Source organism: Pinus tabuliformis, chromosome 2_1 (genome assembly GCF_031772625.1).
Source record: "Pinus tabuliformis cultivar Carrire ecotype Pingquan chromosome 2_1, CPIR1, whole genome shotgun sequence".
NCBI classification, from domain to species: domain Eukaryota; kingdom Viridiplantae; phylum Streptophyta; class Pinopsida; order Pinales; family Pinaceae; genus Pinus; species Pinus tabuliformis.
In genome coordinates, this window is record NC_142299.1 from 384,042,167 (window position 1) to 384,058,717 (window position 16,551).

General features: G+C 39.8%; 1 protein-coding gene across 1 annotated transcript in view; it reads right to left on the reverse strand.

Annotated features, from left to right (window-relative positions):
- LOC149200448 (Pseudouridine synthase family protein) overlaps positions 1–16,551 on the reverse strand; it is a 395,994-nt gene that overhangs the window by 94,903 nt on the left and 284,540 nt on the right. Inside the window, exon 8 of the mRNA XM_089402743.1 lies at positions 11,153–11,218. Within this exon, the coding sequence (XP_089258869.1) occupies positions 11,153–11,218 (66 nt within the window). The remainder of the gene's footprint in view (positions 1–11,152; positions 11,219–16,551) is intronic.

Genomic DNA, 16,551 nt, shown 5'->3' on the forward strand with positions numbered 1-16,551 from the left:
TGACCCAACCAGCTTATAGATCACCTTGCAAAATGAAGGCATTTTACCAGATTTAGATTATATAATAAAAGATACTTACTTATCAAGTGAAGATGAAATCTTCAACTTTGATCCCTTTGATGATGATTGACGAAGATGTATTAGTGCCCCTTTTGGATGATCTTCTTCCAAATGAAATCCTTGCTTCAATAAAGAGAAGATTGCCCTTTTTATGACAACGCCTTTTGATCTAGCCTTTTATGGATGAATAGCCTTCAAGATACTTCAACTTCAAATTGATTGAGATTGGATCCCAGGAATGCTTCCTTGATTGAGCTAGGGTTTTTGCTTTCTTTAGGATGATGATGTAATCTTGATCTTAAAGTGCTATTCTTGGATGAATAAACTTCAAGCTACCTTGACTTGTAGATCTCTTCAACTTGATTAGATGTAGGGGCTTTGTGGTCTCTTGAGATGGCTTGCGGGTTCCACCAACTTCTTTGTAGACTTCTTCTTCGATCCAGGGTTATGATGCTTCCTTGAAGATCTTGTCTTCAAGATAATCTTTGCTTTGATGCCTTCCTCGAAATTTTATCCTTGAGTGTCCCTTGGTAAGATGCCCTTCATTAACTATCACCTTAGCTCTGAAACCATGTTGAGAAATCTAGAGCATCAATTATTAGGTGATTTTTCTTCAATTATTAACTACTTGTGAGTGCTTTTTACTTCTTGACATTAGGATCTTCTTTTACTTAAGTTATTAGTGTTCTTCTTCATCCAACAACTACCAATGCATGAACATAAATAGACAAGAGACACAGAATCTATGAGCCATGGCCAAAACCTCACTCTTTGAGAAGAAAACCTGCACAAATTCTACTTATAGAGATTCCAATTGACAAATACCAAGACCAAGACCCTTGACCTATTTGCCACTCCAAGATCAAGACACTAGTTCGCTTGACTGTCAACCTTCTGCTTTTTTCCTCTGCCACTTCAACCTTCTTAACACTGAGACTACATCACTGAGACATTCACTGTGATAGAAATTAGATAGCACCGAAATACATCACTATAATATCATCGAAAACCTCATCACTGCACTGAGATCTTCATCACTGTAATACTACCGAGATCTTATCACTTGTAGGAGCACCGAGAACTGTAATGATACCCAAATTGTGATATCACTGATATTGTGACTTGAGCGAAGTTAAGACTGTGATAGCACTGGATCCTTCTTTTTGTGGTAGCACCGAGACCCTTTCATTGAAGTGACATCGAAACAGAAATTGCACCGAAACTGTGAGAGTACTGGACTGTGGGAATACCAAATCTGTGAAGTTGGCATAGCATCGAACTACAGCCTTCTCATATCACTGAATTGTAGTCTTCTCATAGCACCAAATTGTATTCTTCTCACCGAACTGTGTTTCTTCGTTATGGCACCAAAACTTCCTCTCTGAAATAGTCATCCGAATTTCAAAGGTAGTCTGAATTTTATGCTCTGTGGAATAGGCCAAGCTGCCTATTTATAGTAGTCTGCCTATGAATATAAGTCGACATGACCTTATGAAGGAATGTGTCTCTAATTAGGTGAAGTCGACGTGAGTTCTTCACTTTTTCTTGAGGCCGACTTAAAGAGGGGTAACTTGTGTTTGTCTTGGAGGACTATTTGACAATCCTATAGACTTATATACATTTGTAACATGCCCAAGAAGGGTTCTTCATACATGACATTGACTCTTTTTGACAAATCCTAAAGGCTCGCAATGGGAGCCATCTAAAAATAAAATCTCTTACTCATGAAAACCACGAAGCAAGCATTACCATAATAATTTTATTTTCTTCTTTACATCATTTACAAAAATCACAATTACATGTCATTATGAAGACTGAACCTAGTTACACTTTTCAACACTGCCAGCTCCTCCTCATCCTGTCTTTGCTTTTCCATTTGCTGAGAGAACTCCCCGGATTTCCTATACCTAAGGAAACACTGGTACTGGTCATAGTACTTGTCCCTTGTGACTGTCCCCTTGCTTGTCCCACTGGTTTCCACTGTGCCTACCCCTGTTGTTGGACTAAAGGAGCTTCTACTCACTGATTCTAATCATCTGCAAGCATCTCACGAGACCTCCTGAAAGCTCGGTCCTCCCTGAACTTCACGTCTCGCCTTACTACTATCTTCCTACTGCTAGGAATGTAGATTCTGACTGCCTTTGAGGTTTCGTTGTACCCAACGAAAAACCCATTCTCTGCAGTCTAATCCAGTTTGGTCCTTTTATCATCTGGCACGTGACAATAAGCAATGTTGCCAAAAATCCTGAGGTGGCTAACTTCTAGATTCTTCCCTATGAAGACTCCTTCTGGCGTTTCCTTTCCCAATGCTCTATGAGGAGTCTTGTTTTGAATATACATTGTCGTGTTACATGCTTCTGCCCACAGAAATCTGGGTAGATCGTGATCATATAACATATCCTTTGCAGCTCCAACAATGGTTTTGTTTTTCTGCTTCACTTCACCATTCTACTGTGGATTATATGGAATTGTCCATTCCCTCTTAATTCCTTCTTTCGCACAAAAATCTGTGAGGTCTTTATCAATATATCCTCCACCATTATTGGAGAGAAGCACCTTAATCTTCCTCCCTATCGCATTCTCCACAAGAGCTTTAAACTCTCTAAAACGATTGAAGACCTCATTCTTGGTGTTCAAAAAGTATATCCAGGTTTTCCTAGAATGATCATCAATAAAGGTGACGAAGTATTCGGCACCGCTGAGAGCTCTAATGGACATCGGGCCACAAATATCTAAGTGTATAAGTCCTAATACGCCATCAACTCTATTGTCACTTCTTGGAAATGTCGCCTTAGCATACTTCCCAAGTACGCACCCTCTGCACACATCATCATGTTCAATTCCAAGTTTAGGAACCCCTGTTACGGTTTCTTTGAGCATCCTGAGCGCTCCATGGTGTAGATGTCCCATTCTCCTATGCCATAATTCATTCAGCTCCTTACCACTACTATTGTTATTGCCTATGAGTGCCATTGGAGAATCGATTTGTAATCGGTAAAACCTGTTACTTTGAACTCCAATCTATCTTACCTTTTTCCAACTCGAGTGTTTGACATACACTTTCTTCCCCACAAAGTGAATGGCATACCCCTTATCCTGTAATTGGGATATTGAAATTAGGTTCATACCCAATCCTGGCACATGCAATACATCTGAAGCGTTGGTGTTTGCTCCTGATCCCCCCTGAAAATCTATGGTACCTCTCCCTACTGGAGTACATTTCGTTTCGTTTCCCAAAGTAATCAGAAATCCATTTGCTCCTCCTTGTAGCTAGAGAAATATTCTCTAACCCCTGTCATGTGAGTTGAAGCTCCACTGTCTATATACCAGACTCCCTATGAAGTTGATCCTGCTAAGCAAGCAAATTCGTCTTCCAATCTGGAAGACAAATCTGAAGTCTCTTGAATGTTACTTTTGTCCATGGCTATACTTGAACAAATTTAGTGTGTTATTCCTCTTTTCCTCCCAACGCGAATTCTTCTCTACAGCCTACAACAAAAAAAAATTGCGTCCAACCAGGGTTCTGCTCAGCGAAAATCTAAGCTGCAACTACTCCCTTTGACTGTTGGAATCACTAATCTGGGCAATTTGATTTTCCTGCCTCCTTTCAACTGCAAACTCGAACTGCCTGTTCTGGGCTCTGTGCAGTTTCTCTGGGAATTTCGATCTACTGCTCCCTCTAAACAGTGAAATTCCTTTCTCTGCTTCTGAGCTTCCCGGCTGATCAATTAAGCTCTGATACCATGTGAAATTTTATCTATTGCAGCTACTAGAAATTATTCTTCTAACTCAAAAATTAATTATGCAATTTATTTGCTACGAAAAATAACGAATAAAATCACAACTACAATTTTCACCATAAAAATACTGCAGAAAAAAAAAAATAATAATAATAATAAATTAAAAAAAATAAATAAATAAATAAAGGACACTGAGAAATTCTAGCACACACACAATAAATTTGACACAATTATTTTTGGACAATTGTCCCCGGAAAAACCAACTTGGGAAAACCAGTGCAGCAGATGAGGGTTTTATTATTAATGTTCAGCAACAATTCTGAGTACAATAATTTAGATGCCCAGCTGGCAATTTAATATGAATAAAATACTGGAAAAGATATTGTGAGAATTTTCTCTCACCCCACAGTTATTTTCTGCCTCCGAAATAGCTTCCCCGGCGTCTGCATTGAGATGCTTGCATCACCCTCTGCGAAGTGCCTACGTTGGACCTTTGAAGATTTCGGCCTTCCTTCCTTTGACTCTTCCAGGAACTGAAAATCTTCCTCCGGGAATGCCACTGCTCTCCTCTTCCACCTGCTACTCACCCTCTAGCTCTATCTTCTCTGCTAAGCTGTTGCTACTGAGAAAATCAAACTGTGGGCAGCTGAGCATCTGCACTAGATGATCTCCATCACCACATCAACTTTCTTTTATAATCCATTGTTGGAGCACCAACGGCCAACATTAAAACTTAATCAATGTCTAGGATCATTTCTAGGTCGATCCGTGTGAGTTTCTAGATGATTCACGCCTTATCTCAATTAATACCGATTAATTAACCATATTCCCTAAGTTTAGACTTAGGAATTTTTTTAAAACCGGTTAATAATCTAATTGAGACACTTTTAGGCGAAATTTCCAGAAACGATTTCTGGGTTTTGGAGATCTCATGTATTCTAGCCTCTCCACAAAATTTCGTAGCTAGAACACATCCGATGCTACAAAAACTAACAAGGTCCTCACCTGGCCTATGGAATCTTGCATAAGAGATGCATTTAGCTTGGGATCTAGAATTGAAGGACTCTATAGAGTCAATAGAAGATCGTTGCGAGCAACGAATGGTACATAATGGCAATCATCAAAGTGAGCTATGGCACCAAGGTTTGCTCATCTACATTATGAAGCCCTGCCTAAAGTCAGGAGGATGGTTTCTGAATGCCTGAAGTTCAAACTAAGCATGATGGGGTATGTCTGGGATGTGCCAGTGGAAGGAAGTCAAGGGGACTATTCCCTTCTAGCAAAAGCAAGACCAGTGATATTCTACTAATTCATTCTGATCTACGTGGACCCATGTCAGTAAAATCTCTAGGTGGCTATCTATATTACATAATCTTTGTGGATGACTTCTCCTGGAAGACATGGATATTCTACTTGAAGCACAAGGACAAAGCATTTGATATGTTCCAAGAATTCAAGGCTCTGATAGAGAATCAAACAGGGAAAAGGATCAAGGTCTTCAGGTCTGATAATGGTGGAGAATATACTTCTAATGAGTTTGTTGACTTTTGTAAGAAAGTTGGAATCAAGGACACCATTGTACCTTATAATCTCGAGCAGAATGGTGTGGCTAAAAGAAAGAACAAGAACATCATAGAAGTTTCCTAAGCCATGTTGCATGATCAAAAGCAACCGAAGTTCCTTTGAGGAGAATCCACTAATACAGCAGTCTATGTTCAAAACAAGATTCCTCATCAAGCCCTGGGTGACAAGACTCCCAAAGAAGTGTTCACATGTGTGAAGCCTAATGTCGGACATCTGAGAATATTTGGCTGCTCCATGTACTTTCTTGTGCCAAAGGACAAGAGGAACAAGTTGGAAGCCACGAGAAAGAAAGGTACATTTGTTAGGTATTATGAAAATTCTAAAGCTTTTAGAGAAAGAAAGAAAGAAGAAAGATTGATTTTTAGGATCAAATATAGAGAGAAATCAAATATAGATAATAAATGACAAACTATGAATCAAGATTATATCTAATAAGACCGATTCTATGTTGTAGCTCATGTGATATCCATCTCACATGAGTTCCCCTACTGGTATATATGGACAACAGCACATTGTTAGGGTGGTCAAAGGATTATCAAGTTTAACAAGAATGTGACTTTCGATGAAGATGTTACCCTTGGAAAAGCAAGGGACATTCCCCCACCTCCTCCTGTTGAAAAGAAGGATGATGACATGGACCTACTAGAAGGTCCTTCTGTGCCTGAACTTGAGAAAGATGTTGTTGATGATCCCATGGAACCTATGGACCCCTTGGATCCTCCTCCATGTGATCCCCCTGCCAAGAAGAGACCTCTTTGGCTTCATGATACATTATAGGATGTTTAAAGACATGTTGTTGCTAGAGGAACCTTTAGGGAAAGCAAGAAAATCCATACTAAAACCAAGGATATGTTGTGGCTATGAGCTCCATCATACAAGCTGAACCAAACACCTTTGAAGAAGCAGTGAAAGAGCAAGTTTGGAAAGATGTTATGGTCGAAGAATATGAATCTATTATGAAGAATGATGTGTGGGAAGTTATTCTAAGACCCAGAGGGAAGTCTGTTGTAACTTTTAAATGGTTGTACAAGATCAAACATGGAGCTGAAGGGAGCATTAAGAAATATAAGGTGAGGTTCGTGGCTAGAGGTTTCTCCCAAAAAGAGCGAGAAGATCATAATGACATCTTCGCACCTGTTTCCCACTATACCACCAATAGATCTATTGTTTCCCTTGCTACTAACCAGGGATGGACACTTCACCAGATGGACTTGAAGACTACATTTCTTCATGGCATACTACAGGAAGAAGTATATGTTGAACAACCTCAAGGATTTGAAGTAGATGACAAGAAGACTCACGTTTGCAAGTTGAAGAAGGCACTTTATGAATTTAAGCAAGCCCCCAAAGCCTGGTATGCCCGTATTGATAGCTACCTGGGGAAGCTTGGATTTACAAGAAGAAATGTCGACTCGAACCTCTACCTCAAAGTGGTCCAAGGTATGCCCCTTATTTTGGTTCTATATGTTGATGATTTATTCTTGATAGGTAGTGAGGCCTTGATGCTCGAATACAAGAGGGAGTTGACCTCTAAGATCGAAATGAAAGACATTGGATTGATGCATTATTTTATGGGCTTAGAGGTGTGGCAAAGACCTGGTGAGATTTTCCTTTCTCAAGGAAAATATGTTGTGAAACTGTTGGAAAGATTTGGAATGATAGAATGCAAGTCCATGGCCACACCGATGGAGATGAACTTCAAGAAGTTATGTGAAGGTGCTGCAGGACCTGACTTGGCAAATCCTTCTGAGTATCGACAGTATATTGGGGCATTGATGTTCCTTGAGAACACCCGTCCGGACATATGTTCTGCAGTTAACACTTTGGGTCAATTCATGATTGAGCCTCTTCATGCACAGTGGGTTGTTGCCAAGCATGTGCTGAGATATTTGTTTGGGACAGTTAATCTTGGTCTGAGATATACTTCTGGAGATGTGAGGCTACATGGATACACTAATGCTGACTGAGTCGAAAATGTTATTGACAGGATAAGCACTTCAAGATGTTGTTTTAGCCTTGGATATGCCATCATATCTTGGATGAGCAAGAAGCAGAAGTTTGTTTCCCTTAGTACTACCGAGGTTGAGTTTATTGCTGCTGATATGGCAAGTTGTGAGGTTCTATGGTTGAGGAAGCTCTTTGGAGAGTTGTTTGAGCAGGTACTGGATACGACAATGATATATTGCGACAACAAGAGTGGGATCCGATTGGCAAAGAATCTCATGTTCCACGACAAGTCCAAGCACATTGAGATTAGGTATCACTACATTCAAGATAGGGTGCAAAGAGGATAAATGAGACTCCATCACATTTCGACAGATGAGCAGATAGCAGGCAATCTTACCAAGGCTTTGCCGAAAGGGAAGTTCTTGGTCTTCACAAAGCAGCTTGGACTGATGGATGTTACCCTCCCGGGTAAGAGTCCTGGCTGATCGAGGACACTGAGTTATGCTCTTCCCCCCTATCTGATCTCCCACGGAGAGGAATTGAGCCAGTGACCTCCTAGGGTTGAGGGAAATCGTGGACAATAGGTGTGTTTGATCCTTACCTCATGGTGTGTATCTCCCCTATTGTCATTGTAGGGTTGTGACTAATCCTTACCAGAAATGGTAAGTGTATATCTCCCCCTACCAAGTATACCCCATTATGCATCCTACCCACAAGCTGGCCTTATAGGATTTTCCACCCATCTAGCCAATGGGTGAGGAGACTTGGGCATGTCTAATCCTTACCTCTCATGGTAAGTGTGTATCTCCCTCAAGAGCCTTGGGTGAATCTGATCCTTACCTCTCATGGTAAGTGTGTATCTCCCTCAAGGTAGTGGATGCAAGTGTTCTACCACTTGAATCTTGAGGGTAAAGGTGGGAAGATCAGCAGACAATAAGATAGTTGTGATGCTTACCTCACAGTTAGTATCCTACCTATTGTCCTTGGATATAGGGTGGTAGCTTGAGCTCCCTTTTGATGACTCTTCTTCTTTAGATTCGAGAGTGTTCAGTAGATGAACAGAGATGAGCAAACACGAGATATGACTTGATTCAGTGATGACAATGACAAGCCTTTTGAGATGAGATTCACGATGCAGTCATAAATTTGTCCCTCGCTAAGAGGGAGTGTTAATTTGGCAACTCAGGGACAAATTCCCTCCTTTGGACAGCCTTCCTCTTCAAGAGAGACCCCTCCTAGCACTTAGAAGAATTTAACTTGGTCAAGGGAAAATATAATTTTCAAGGTGAAACCCACTAGTGCACAAAAGTTCAGGTCGACCTTAAGGACAAATTGGGTCTCCACCACATATATACACACATCATATCACATCAATTTGGAGCATCATCAACATATCTCATCTTCTCTCTCCTCATTTGATTGGTTTGTACAGGTTTGAAATAAGGAGGTCTGAGCTCACATGTGTGAAGGGAAAGAGGAAAAATCTGATTTCTGCATTGACTTTCTGATTGGGGCAGTTTGACAGTCGTTGACCAGCTTTGACTTTATGTTTTGACTTGGTTTGACTTGGAAAATTCTGATTTGGCAGGCCAAATTTACTGGTGAAGAAGCTGAACTTTTATGGGCAGTTTGACTTGGGTTGACTGCAAACCTTTCACTGAAATTTGACCACAGATTTCTGAAGTTTGACTGCAGGCCTTCTCTCTCCTTTGACCAAACTTTTGAGGACTGTTTTGATTGAGGTTTGACCAGCAAAGAAAGCCGAGTTGTTTGACTGTTGACCGAGCTCATTTGGAACAAGTTTGACTGTTGCCTTGTCGACTGGTTAGGGCATCCTTCACTGTTGTTCACTTTGACCAGAATTGCAGATTTGACTTGTTGACCAGATTTAACTTTTGGGCTAATCTCTTTGGTTGGTTGAATTTTTGGATAGTCAATGATTTGACTTTGACTCATTGTTGATGAATTGGAACATTGTATCTCTCTACTGAACGTTTGATGACAATCTAATAGAAGAAGAATTTTTGAAAGGGTTTCCCACCTTGTGGGGTTTTTCCCTGGTCTTTGACCAAATCTTGTGTCTCTTGTTCTTGCTCTTGGCTATCTTCTATTGTGCATTGGATTTATTATTCTATCTACAATTGCTTATTTTCATTGGAAGATTGAATTTATTTGAAAAAGTGATTGTTAATTGAAGAAGAATTGGAATAAGTGATTGTGCTAAGCATAGAACATTGAAAAATTAACACAACTATGGGATAAAAAATTGTTACAATGGTAATGGAACAGCTTTCTTCCCTCATGACTCAATTACTAACATGCTTGCTACAGCAAAATTTAGTACCATAGTGTAAAACCTCACTAGGTGGCCTAGACAATAAGCAACAATGGGAGTGTCACAATTGTCACCATGGCAACTACTCCCCTTGTTTTAATGTAGAATGGATGTTTAACACAAGGGAGTCTACCCTAGTAGATCTTAGGGATCAAATCGCCAATCTAGGAAATCAAGCAATTAGGTTTTATGGTGGATTTTCAAAGTAATTTCCAGATTTGAGTTTAAAGAATCCTGTTACCGCAAACTCTAGCAGGGCTAATGCAAAGCCACATGGCAACCTAGGGCTTTTGGAAACAAGAGAATAGCCACCATTGTCACCTCAATGGCCTCTCTGCAGCCATTTAGTTGTGGATGTTATCCCACAAGGGAGGCTACCCTAAAGAGATCACCCAGCAAGATCAACAACCAAGGGCTCAAGGGTGTTATAAGGTCCAATTGTTATGGAGGAAGGTACTATCAAGGCCTTGATGGCCATAATAAGAGATACAAGCAATCAAGCACACTATCCATCAACCCCAAAGGACTAAAAGAGGGCTGCTATTAACTAGGGTTTTATTACTATGCAGGTTTACAGCATGCAAAAGCATATATAGCAGCCAAGAAATAGCCTCTAAGGGATAGAATCAATAATGTATCAAAGGCTATCAAGAGGTAAGCCAGGGAAAAGGAAACGTTTATGGTTTTTAATGGTTTAACATGCATAAAACAGCAATAGAAGCCTAGACATCAGCACTAATTTGGGGAGAAAAATGCAATTAATGCTAGATTTTTCCTTTTCAAATTTATTAAATGCAATTTTATCAATAGAATAATGACATATAGATGCACAATTACCATAACATGCAAATTTTAACCAGACCCTAACCCTAGCTACCAAGAAATTAGGAAACGACAGAAATTTAAGATTATAACCACAACTAGACAAGTGGCTTCTCTCAATTTGGCAATGGAGTTAATTAGGGCAAGGTCTTTCTGATTTGACGTAACTTAAGGATGCCTTTTTTAAGAGATTTAATATTTATACAAAGGAAGAGAGTGCAGATTTGCTGCTGTATTTACAGCTATTATAAGTGATTTTCAAATCTGTTTTATGCATGATAAGATTTCCCTAAAGGGCTGAAACTTATTGGCACACCTCAGTATCTTTTCTCGAGTTGCAAGGTGGATTGGGATTGTTAAGGAGCTGAAATATTGCCCGTTGTTTCTGCTGTTTTATTTATATTGTATAACACCCTAAGGCTGAAAATTTGTAGGGTTACGATCTGGGAAATGTCTAGTTGAGGCAAAATTTCTTAATTGTCCAATTTTAGAAATTTGTAAGGCCAAATAACAGTCTTAAAGTTTAACATCCATAAAAGTAAACATATTCAAAGTTGAAATTCCAACAGAACATCTAAGGTATAGAAAGTAAAAACACTTGCAAAACTGTGCATATACAAAGTAAAAATGCACTTCAAAATTTTGAATAAGAATTACAGCATACCTCCTCTTTAGGAAATACGCCTCTGATCTTAGCAACATACTCTTTTTGCACTTTTCCAGCCTCAATCTATAGTAAAGATATCATGCCATGTGTTAACCACATATGGTCAAAAAAATTCCGATCATATTCAATTCACAAGTACATTGTTCTAGTTCTTCCATGCTAGATCAAATCATATTGGACAGTACACATTGCGGATAACTTCAATTAGCTAAGTACCAACAATTAAAGTAATAGGCTTAAGGAATTTTCATACTGAACCAAAACAAACTTGCAAGCTTATATATCAATCCTTGATATGGACTTATATCTACCTTAACATAGGTTGAGAAACATTTGTCTCAAGAACCTTGATTCATATTGGTACATGAGAATGAAAAGGTTGTTTATAGTTCACAATATTGAAGTTTGACCACAAACTTACTATTGCAAATTGCAATAGAAACCTCATTGAATGCTCTTCCATACTTCCTAGAATTACTACTAATCTCCAACTTAACCATTAAAAAGATAAGCTGCAATCCACAAGCGTACTAAATTATAGATACATGGACAAAGAATGACAATACATCTATAATAATGAAAAGAATATGAACGGTTAGTAGGTATAATAGGATAAGTCTCACTATAGTCACTATTGCCGCAAAATCTAGCAGGCCCAATGAAAAGCCCTACTGAGCGACGGTCAGACCCTATGGCAACAAAGAGAAAGGGTTGCCACCGCCACCTCAACAACCTTTCTCCTACTCTTTAGTGGGTTTAAAACCACAGGGGAGGCTCCCTAAATCACCTATAAAGATACTCTAATACTAGGGCTCAAGATGATGCGTTTAAAGGTCGAAAGTTGGATAGAATACTAGCAAGGCCCAACATGGCCTAAGTTTTCTACGCTGTGGTTCAAGTACTCTAAGTCTAGACCACCAAATGGGCTGCTATAAGTTAGGGTTTGGATGATATGCAATAATATGTCATTCAACGTCATATAGTAACCTTAGAATAGGCCTAAAAATTGATATTTATTAAATAAAGGATCAAGACTTTCTAATAGAGGTTAGGTTTACACTAGGGTAATTGATTTTATGGCTGTTAGGTATGCATAAAAACCAACAAAATGGAGTGACGTCAGAACTTTTGAGGCATATTAGAACATGCCCTATGCTAGATTTTGCCTGTAGACATTTATTGAGACAATTCCTAAATTATGAGTCACTTGTTGACCATTGGAGTGTACCCAAAGATTTTTTGAAGACTCCATGCCCAAGGATGTATCAAAGGCTTCATGTACCATCAGAGATCATCATATCACCAGAGTTTTTCAACTCTACTTCTTTTTCTAATCTTCTTCGGTTGTACTCAAATTCCACAACCCCTGCGGGGATGATGTAAAGTGATGGTAGTATGATGAGTTAAATCATGTAACAGGCCTAGGTAGCTTGGGACCTTGTCAGCAAGTGAGTTTACTCTGGGAATTTTTTTTCACTTGATTAATTATTATATCCTCAAGGGGAATTAATAATTAATTGAATTTTTTCCTCCAAGCATAACCCCAAAGCCGAAGTACGGCTTGAAGACGAGGCCTTGGGTGAGTCCTAGTGTCTAGAGTCATTGTATATTACCATACTAGATCACTTGTAAAATTTCGTGGAATTTGATTAAGTCTACGGGTCATTTTTTTAATTTCTCGCAGGGCAGAAATTGGAATAAAATTTGAATGTAATATCTAATAAGTGATGTCTAGAGAAGTTGTATGGAGTATGTGTGCTCAAAATTACACCTCTCACCCTCAACTTTCTACTATGACACACTTTGAGGGGTAAAAAATAAGTTCTAGACCCTCAAAACCTACTTTTCCTAAGTTTAATAGAAAATCTGGCAATAAATTAAATGGAGAAAAATAAATAGTTCCATGTGACAAAATGACATGGAAATGAGTTGGAAATTATCTCAAGTCAAAGGAATGAGTCAAAGGACAAGTGGAGAATGATTTGGCACCTTGCATCATAAATACATGGCCCACTCAAGGAAATCGAATTTCTGGCATTAAATGAGGAAGTTGCTTACTTGGAAATTCGAATTTGTGGAGTTAATGCACATTTGAGAGGATTTGGGAGAATATTTGGCAGAGATTTTTGTGGAAATTTGTCCCCATATTGGTTCCCACATATCTACACTTGTCATTCCATCAAAAAACACGACTTTGCTCAAGGAGGGACCATGCATTTCTCAAGGAGATCTACGTTGGGCACATTGGAAGCATCAACACATGTGGCATCTCTTGGCTTGGTTGTTGGGAGTTAACTCCCTCTGATTTCACACTTGACATTTCTCATCTCTCCACATGGATGATTCGATTTTGCTTAAAGATATCTTGATGACCACCTATGGAATTCGATTTGGTGAAGGCTCTACACTTGGCATCTCTCATCCACATTTGGAATCCAATTTCCTCCTTGGGGTCCTCTCTATGGCCATTTGTCACTTGGTTGCTATGTTGGGATTTGCTCCCATTTCTCTATATAATAGAGCTTTGTGCTCTCATTTTCTATCCACTGTTACAAGCTATTGTGTGTGGGAAAGATCTGCTCTTATGTACACTTGTTCTCAATTGCAATAAAAGACTTTGGGGTTCATTCATGAGTGTTGTTCCATTGGAGTATGATGATTGGCTCACTATTGGTATAATTTATTTTGCTCATGCTTTGATTTATTTTATTTCCATATGCTCTTGTAGATTTGTTAATGTAAAGTTATCTTGCATTGGCAATTGATTTAGGAGTATGCTCTAGGTGTGAAAATCTCTAGTTAGTTTTCAATAAATTTCTAGAGTTTTCTTGTCATTGCTTATTTGCTAAATCTATATGAAGCTAATGTTTGATTGAAGTTTTGTAGAGAAAAATCTTGTTGGGATTCAAATTTCAAGCGTGAGGGGAAGTCTTTGGAGAGACCAACCCACTCTTGACGCATTTTCCAAGGAGCTCTCATTGGTTCTTTGAATTTCCATAGTGTTATCTTATAAAGTGGTTTTTTTGGAGGGAATTTCTTAGACATAGCTTGTTACAAGCATATACTTCATAATTTAAATCTCTTTAAACAATTGTTCTTTCATTGATATATTTGGCTATTTAAGAGCATTTCCCAAACTAGACAAGTGATGGAGTTCACTCCCATCACTTGATTTGGTTTGGCATATTATTTTGTATCATCTTACCTACTCTTTTACATTGTTTTTGTTTTAGTTTTGCAGCCCATAGTTGAAGTTTTGACAAGTGCCTTGAGGAATGACTATTGAACCCTAACTAGTTTTCTTGTAGGACCTCTCAAGCATCCAAGATTTATTTCAACGAGGTCATGGACACTAGGAGCTGCAAGCCTGCAAATAAGGATAGGTCGTGGGCCTTTGTGGAGATTGTAATTTTCATATTTTAGCAAGTCTTCATCAGCCCTTGAGGTTGTTATTATTGGAAGGATATTATAGCTATTTCTAGCTCCAAATCTTGTACTATTTCCCTTCATCTTTTGGGCAGCCCTCTAAAAGGATTTAACTCCATTGTAATATCATAATAAAAGATCTTTTTTTTCTTGTGGGAGCTTGGGTTTTCCCAAGGCATCCTTTCTTGATCCGGATTTAAACAGGAACGCAACAAATTACAGAGATAACCATATACACAAAGATGCAGCGAAAATAATACTTCATTTCATTAATGGAAAATACTGAAATATGCTTACAACCAGAAATGGAAATAAACCAGCTAGGGCGATGGTAGCTTATCTCTGAAAAGAGATGTGATGGCTACATGCCTCTGAACTGTGTTACAATGAGGCTCGAAGGCCTATTTATTGTTGAGAAACAATGGAAAACCCTTAACATTCCAAAACCTAACCCTAGGAGATGAAACGCCAAACTGTGGGCCCCGTTTGGGGTAAATTGGTACATCAACTTCCCGGGGTCGTAACTTTGGCATATGATCTTCGTTTGACGTGTACAATAGCTCATTAGAAAGATCTATCCGAGCACTATCATTGTTGGAACGGGCAACATCGATCCATTGGACCCATGTTGCCCCCGGATTCCCCAAAAAACGTCGTTTAGGGCCTCAAAACGGCTCCGGAAGTTCAGGACCCGAAAAACTGCTAAAAATAGTAAGTTGTGCTACAATTAAGGAAACTGAAAATGCTGAGAAAGACAATGGTGGGGGTCCAGGTGGACTTGGCAGGTGGCCACCAATATCCACCTGGATCATTCCTCCCCCCTTAGGAAGCAATGGTCCCCATTGCGTTGAGCTCCTCCATGAGATGAGGAAACTTCTGCTGAACTTGTTCCCTGGTGAGCCACTTGCCCTGCTGAAGGAGTTGGCCTGCTTTGACAACTCGATACAGTTGGATATTCTGTTGGCGAGTGTTCTTGATCTGTGTGTCCATGATCCGATCAGTTTCAGCTTGTTCCATGCAATCTGGATTTAATTCTGTGGGTTTGAGCTGTTCTGCAATGTCGGATGTGTCTAGCAATGGTGGAAAGTATGGCCGAAGGCGGTCCACATTGAACACTGGGTGCAGGCCAAGGAATGGGGGAATGCTGAGCTCAAATGCATTGTCTCCCATAGCCTTAGTAATGGTGTAAGGACCATATCAGAGTGGTCTCAATTTCCGATAGGCTCCAGTAAGGCGTTCCTTTTGCAAATGCAACCAGACTTTGTCGCCCACCTGAAACTTGTGTGGCACCCGGTGTTGATCATGTCGCTGCTTGTACTTGGCATTTGATTTCTCAAGAATGTCATGGACCTGTTGGCGAATATGTTGGATGCGCTCAATGAAGCTGGTGGCCTTATCTGTTTCGGACTGGACATGAGCTGAATTCATGTGAGTAGCTGCAAGTGGCATGGCCACATCAATGGGGCATAGTGGCTGGAATCCCAAACCCACCTGAAAAGGGCTATGGCCAGTGGAGCTGTGAAGAGCTCGGTTGTAGCTGTGCTGAACATAGGGGAGGCTCTCGTCCCATGTGCGTGGATGCTTTGAGTTATACATGCGTAGAATGTGCACAATCATCCTGTTGACAACCTCTGTCTGGCCATCAGTTTGAGGATGGAAGGCTGTGGACTTCGTGAGTTTGGTGTCCAGCATTGACCAGAGACTGGACCAAAATGTGCTGAGAAACCGACTGTCCCGATCTGAGATGATAGACTGTGGGATCCCAAAGTGCACCCACACTCGTTCAAAGAAGAGTTTAGCAGTGGCTTCTGCTGTGATATTCTTCTTGCATGCCACCATAATGGCCATCTTCGAGAACCTGTCGACAACCACAAAAACACAGTCATTTCCATGCTTAGTAGAAGGAAGGCCTGACATGTAATCCATGGAGATGGATTCCCAAGGTCGACTAGGGGTAGGCAACGGGGTAT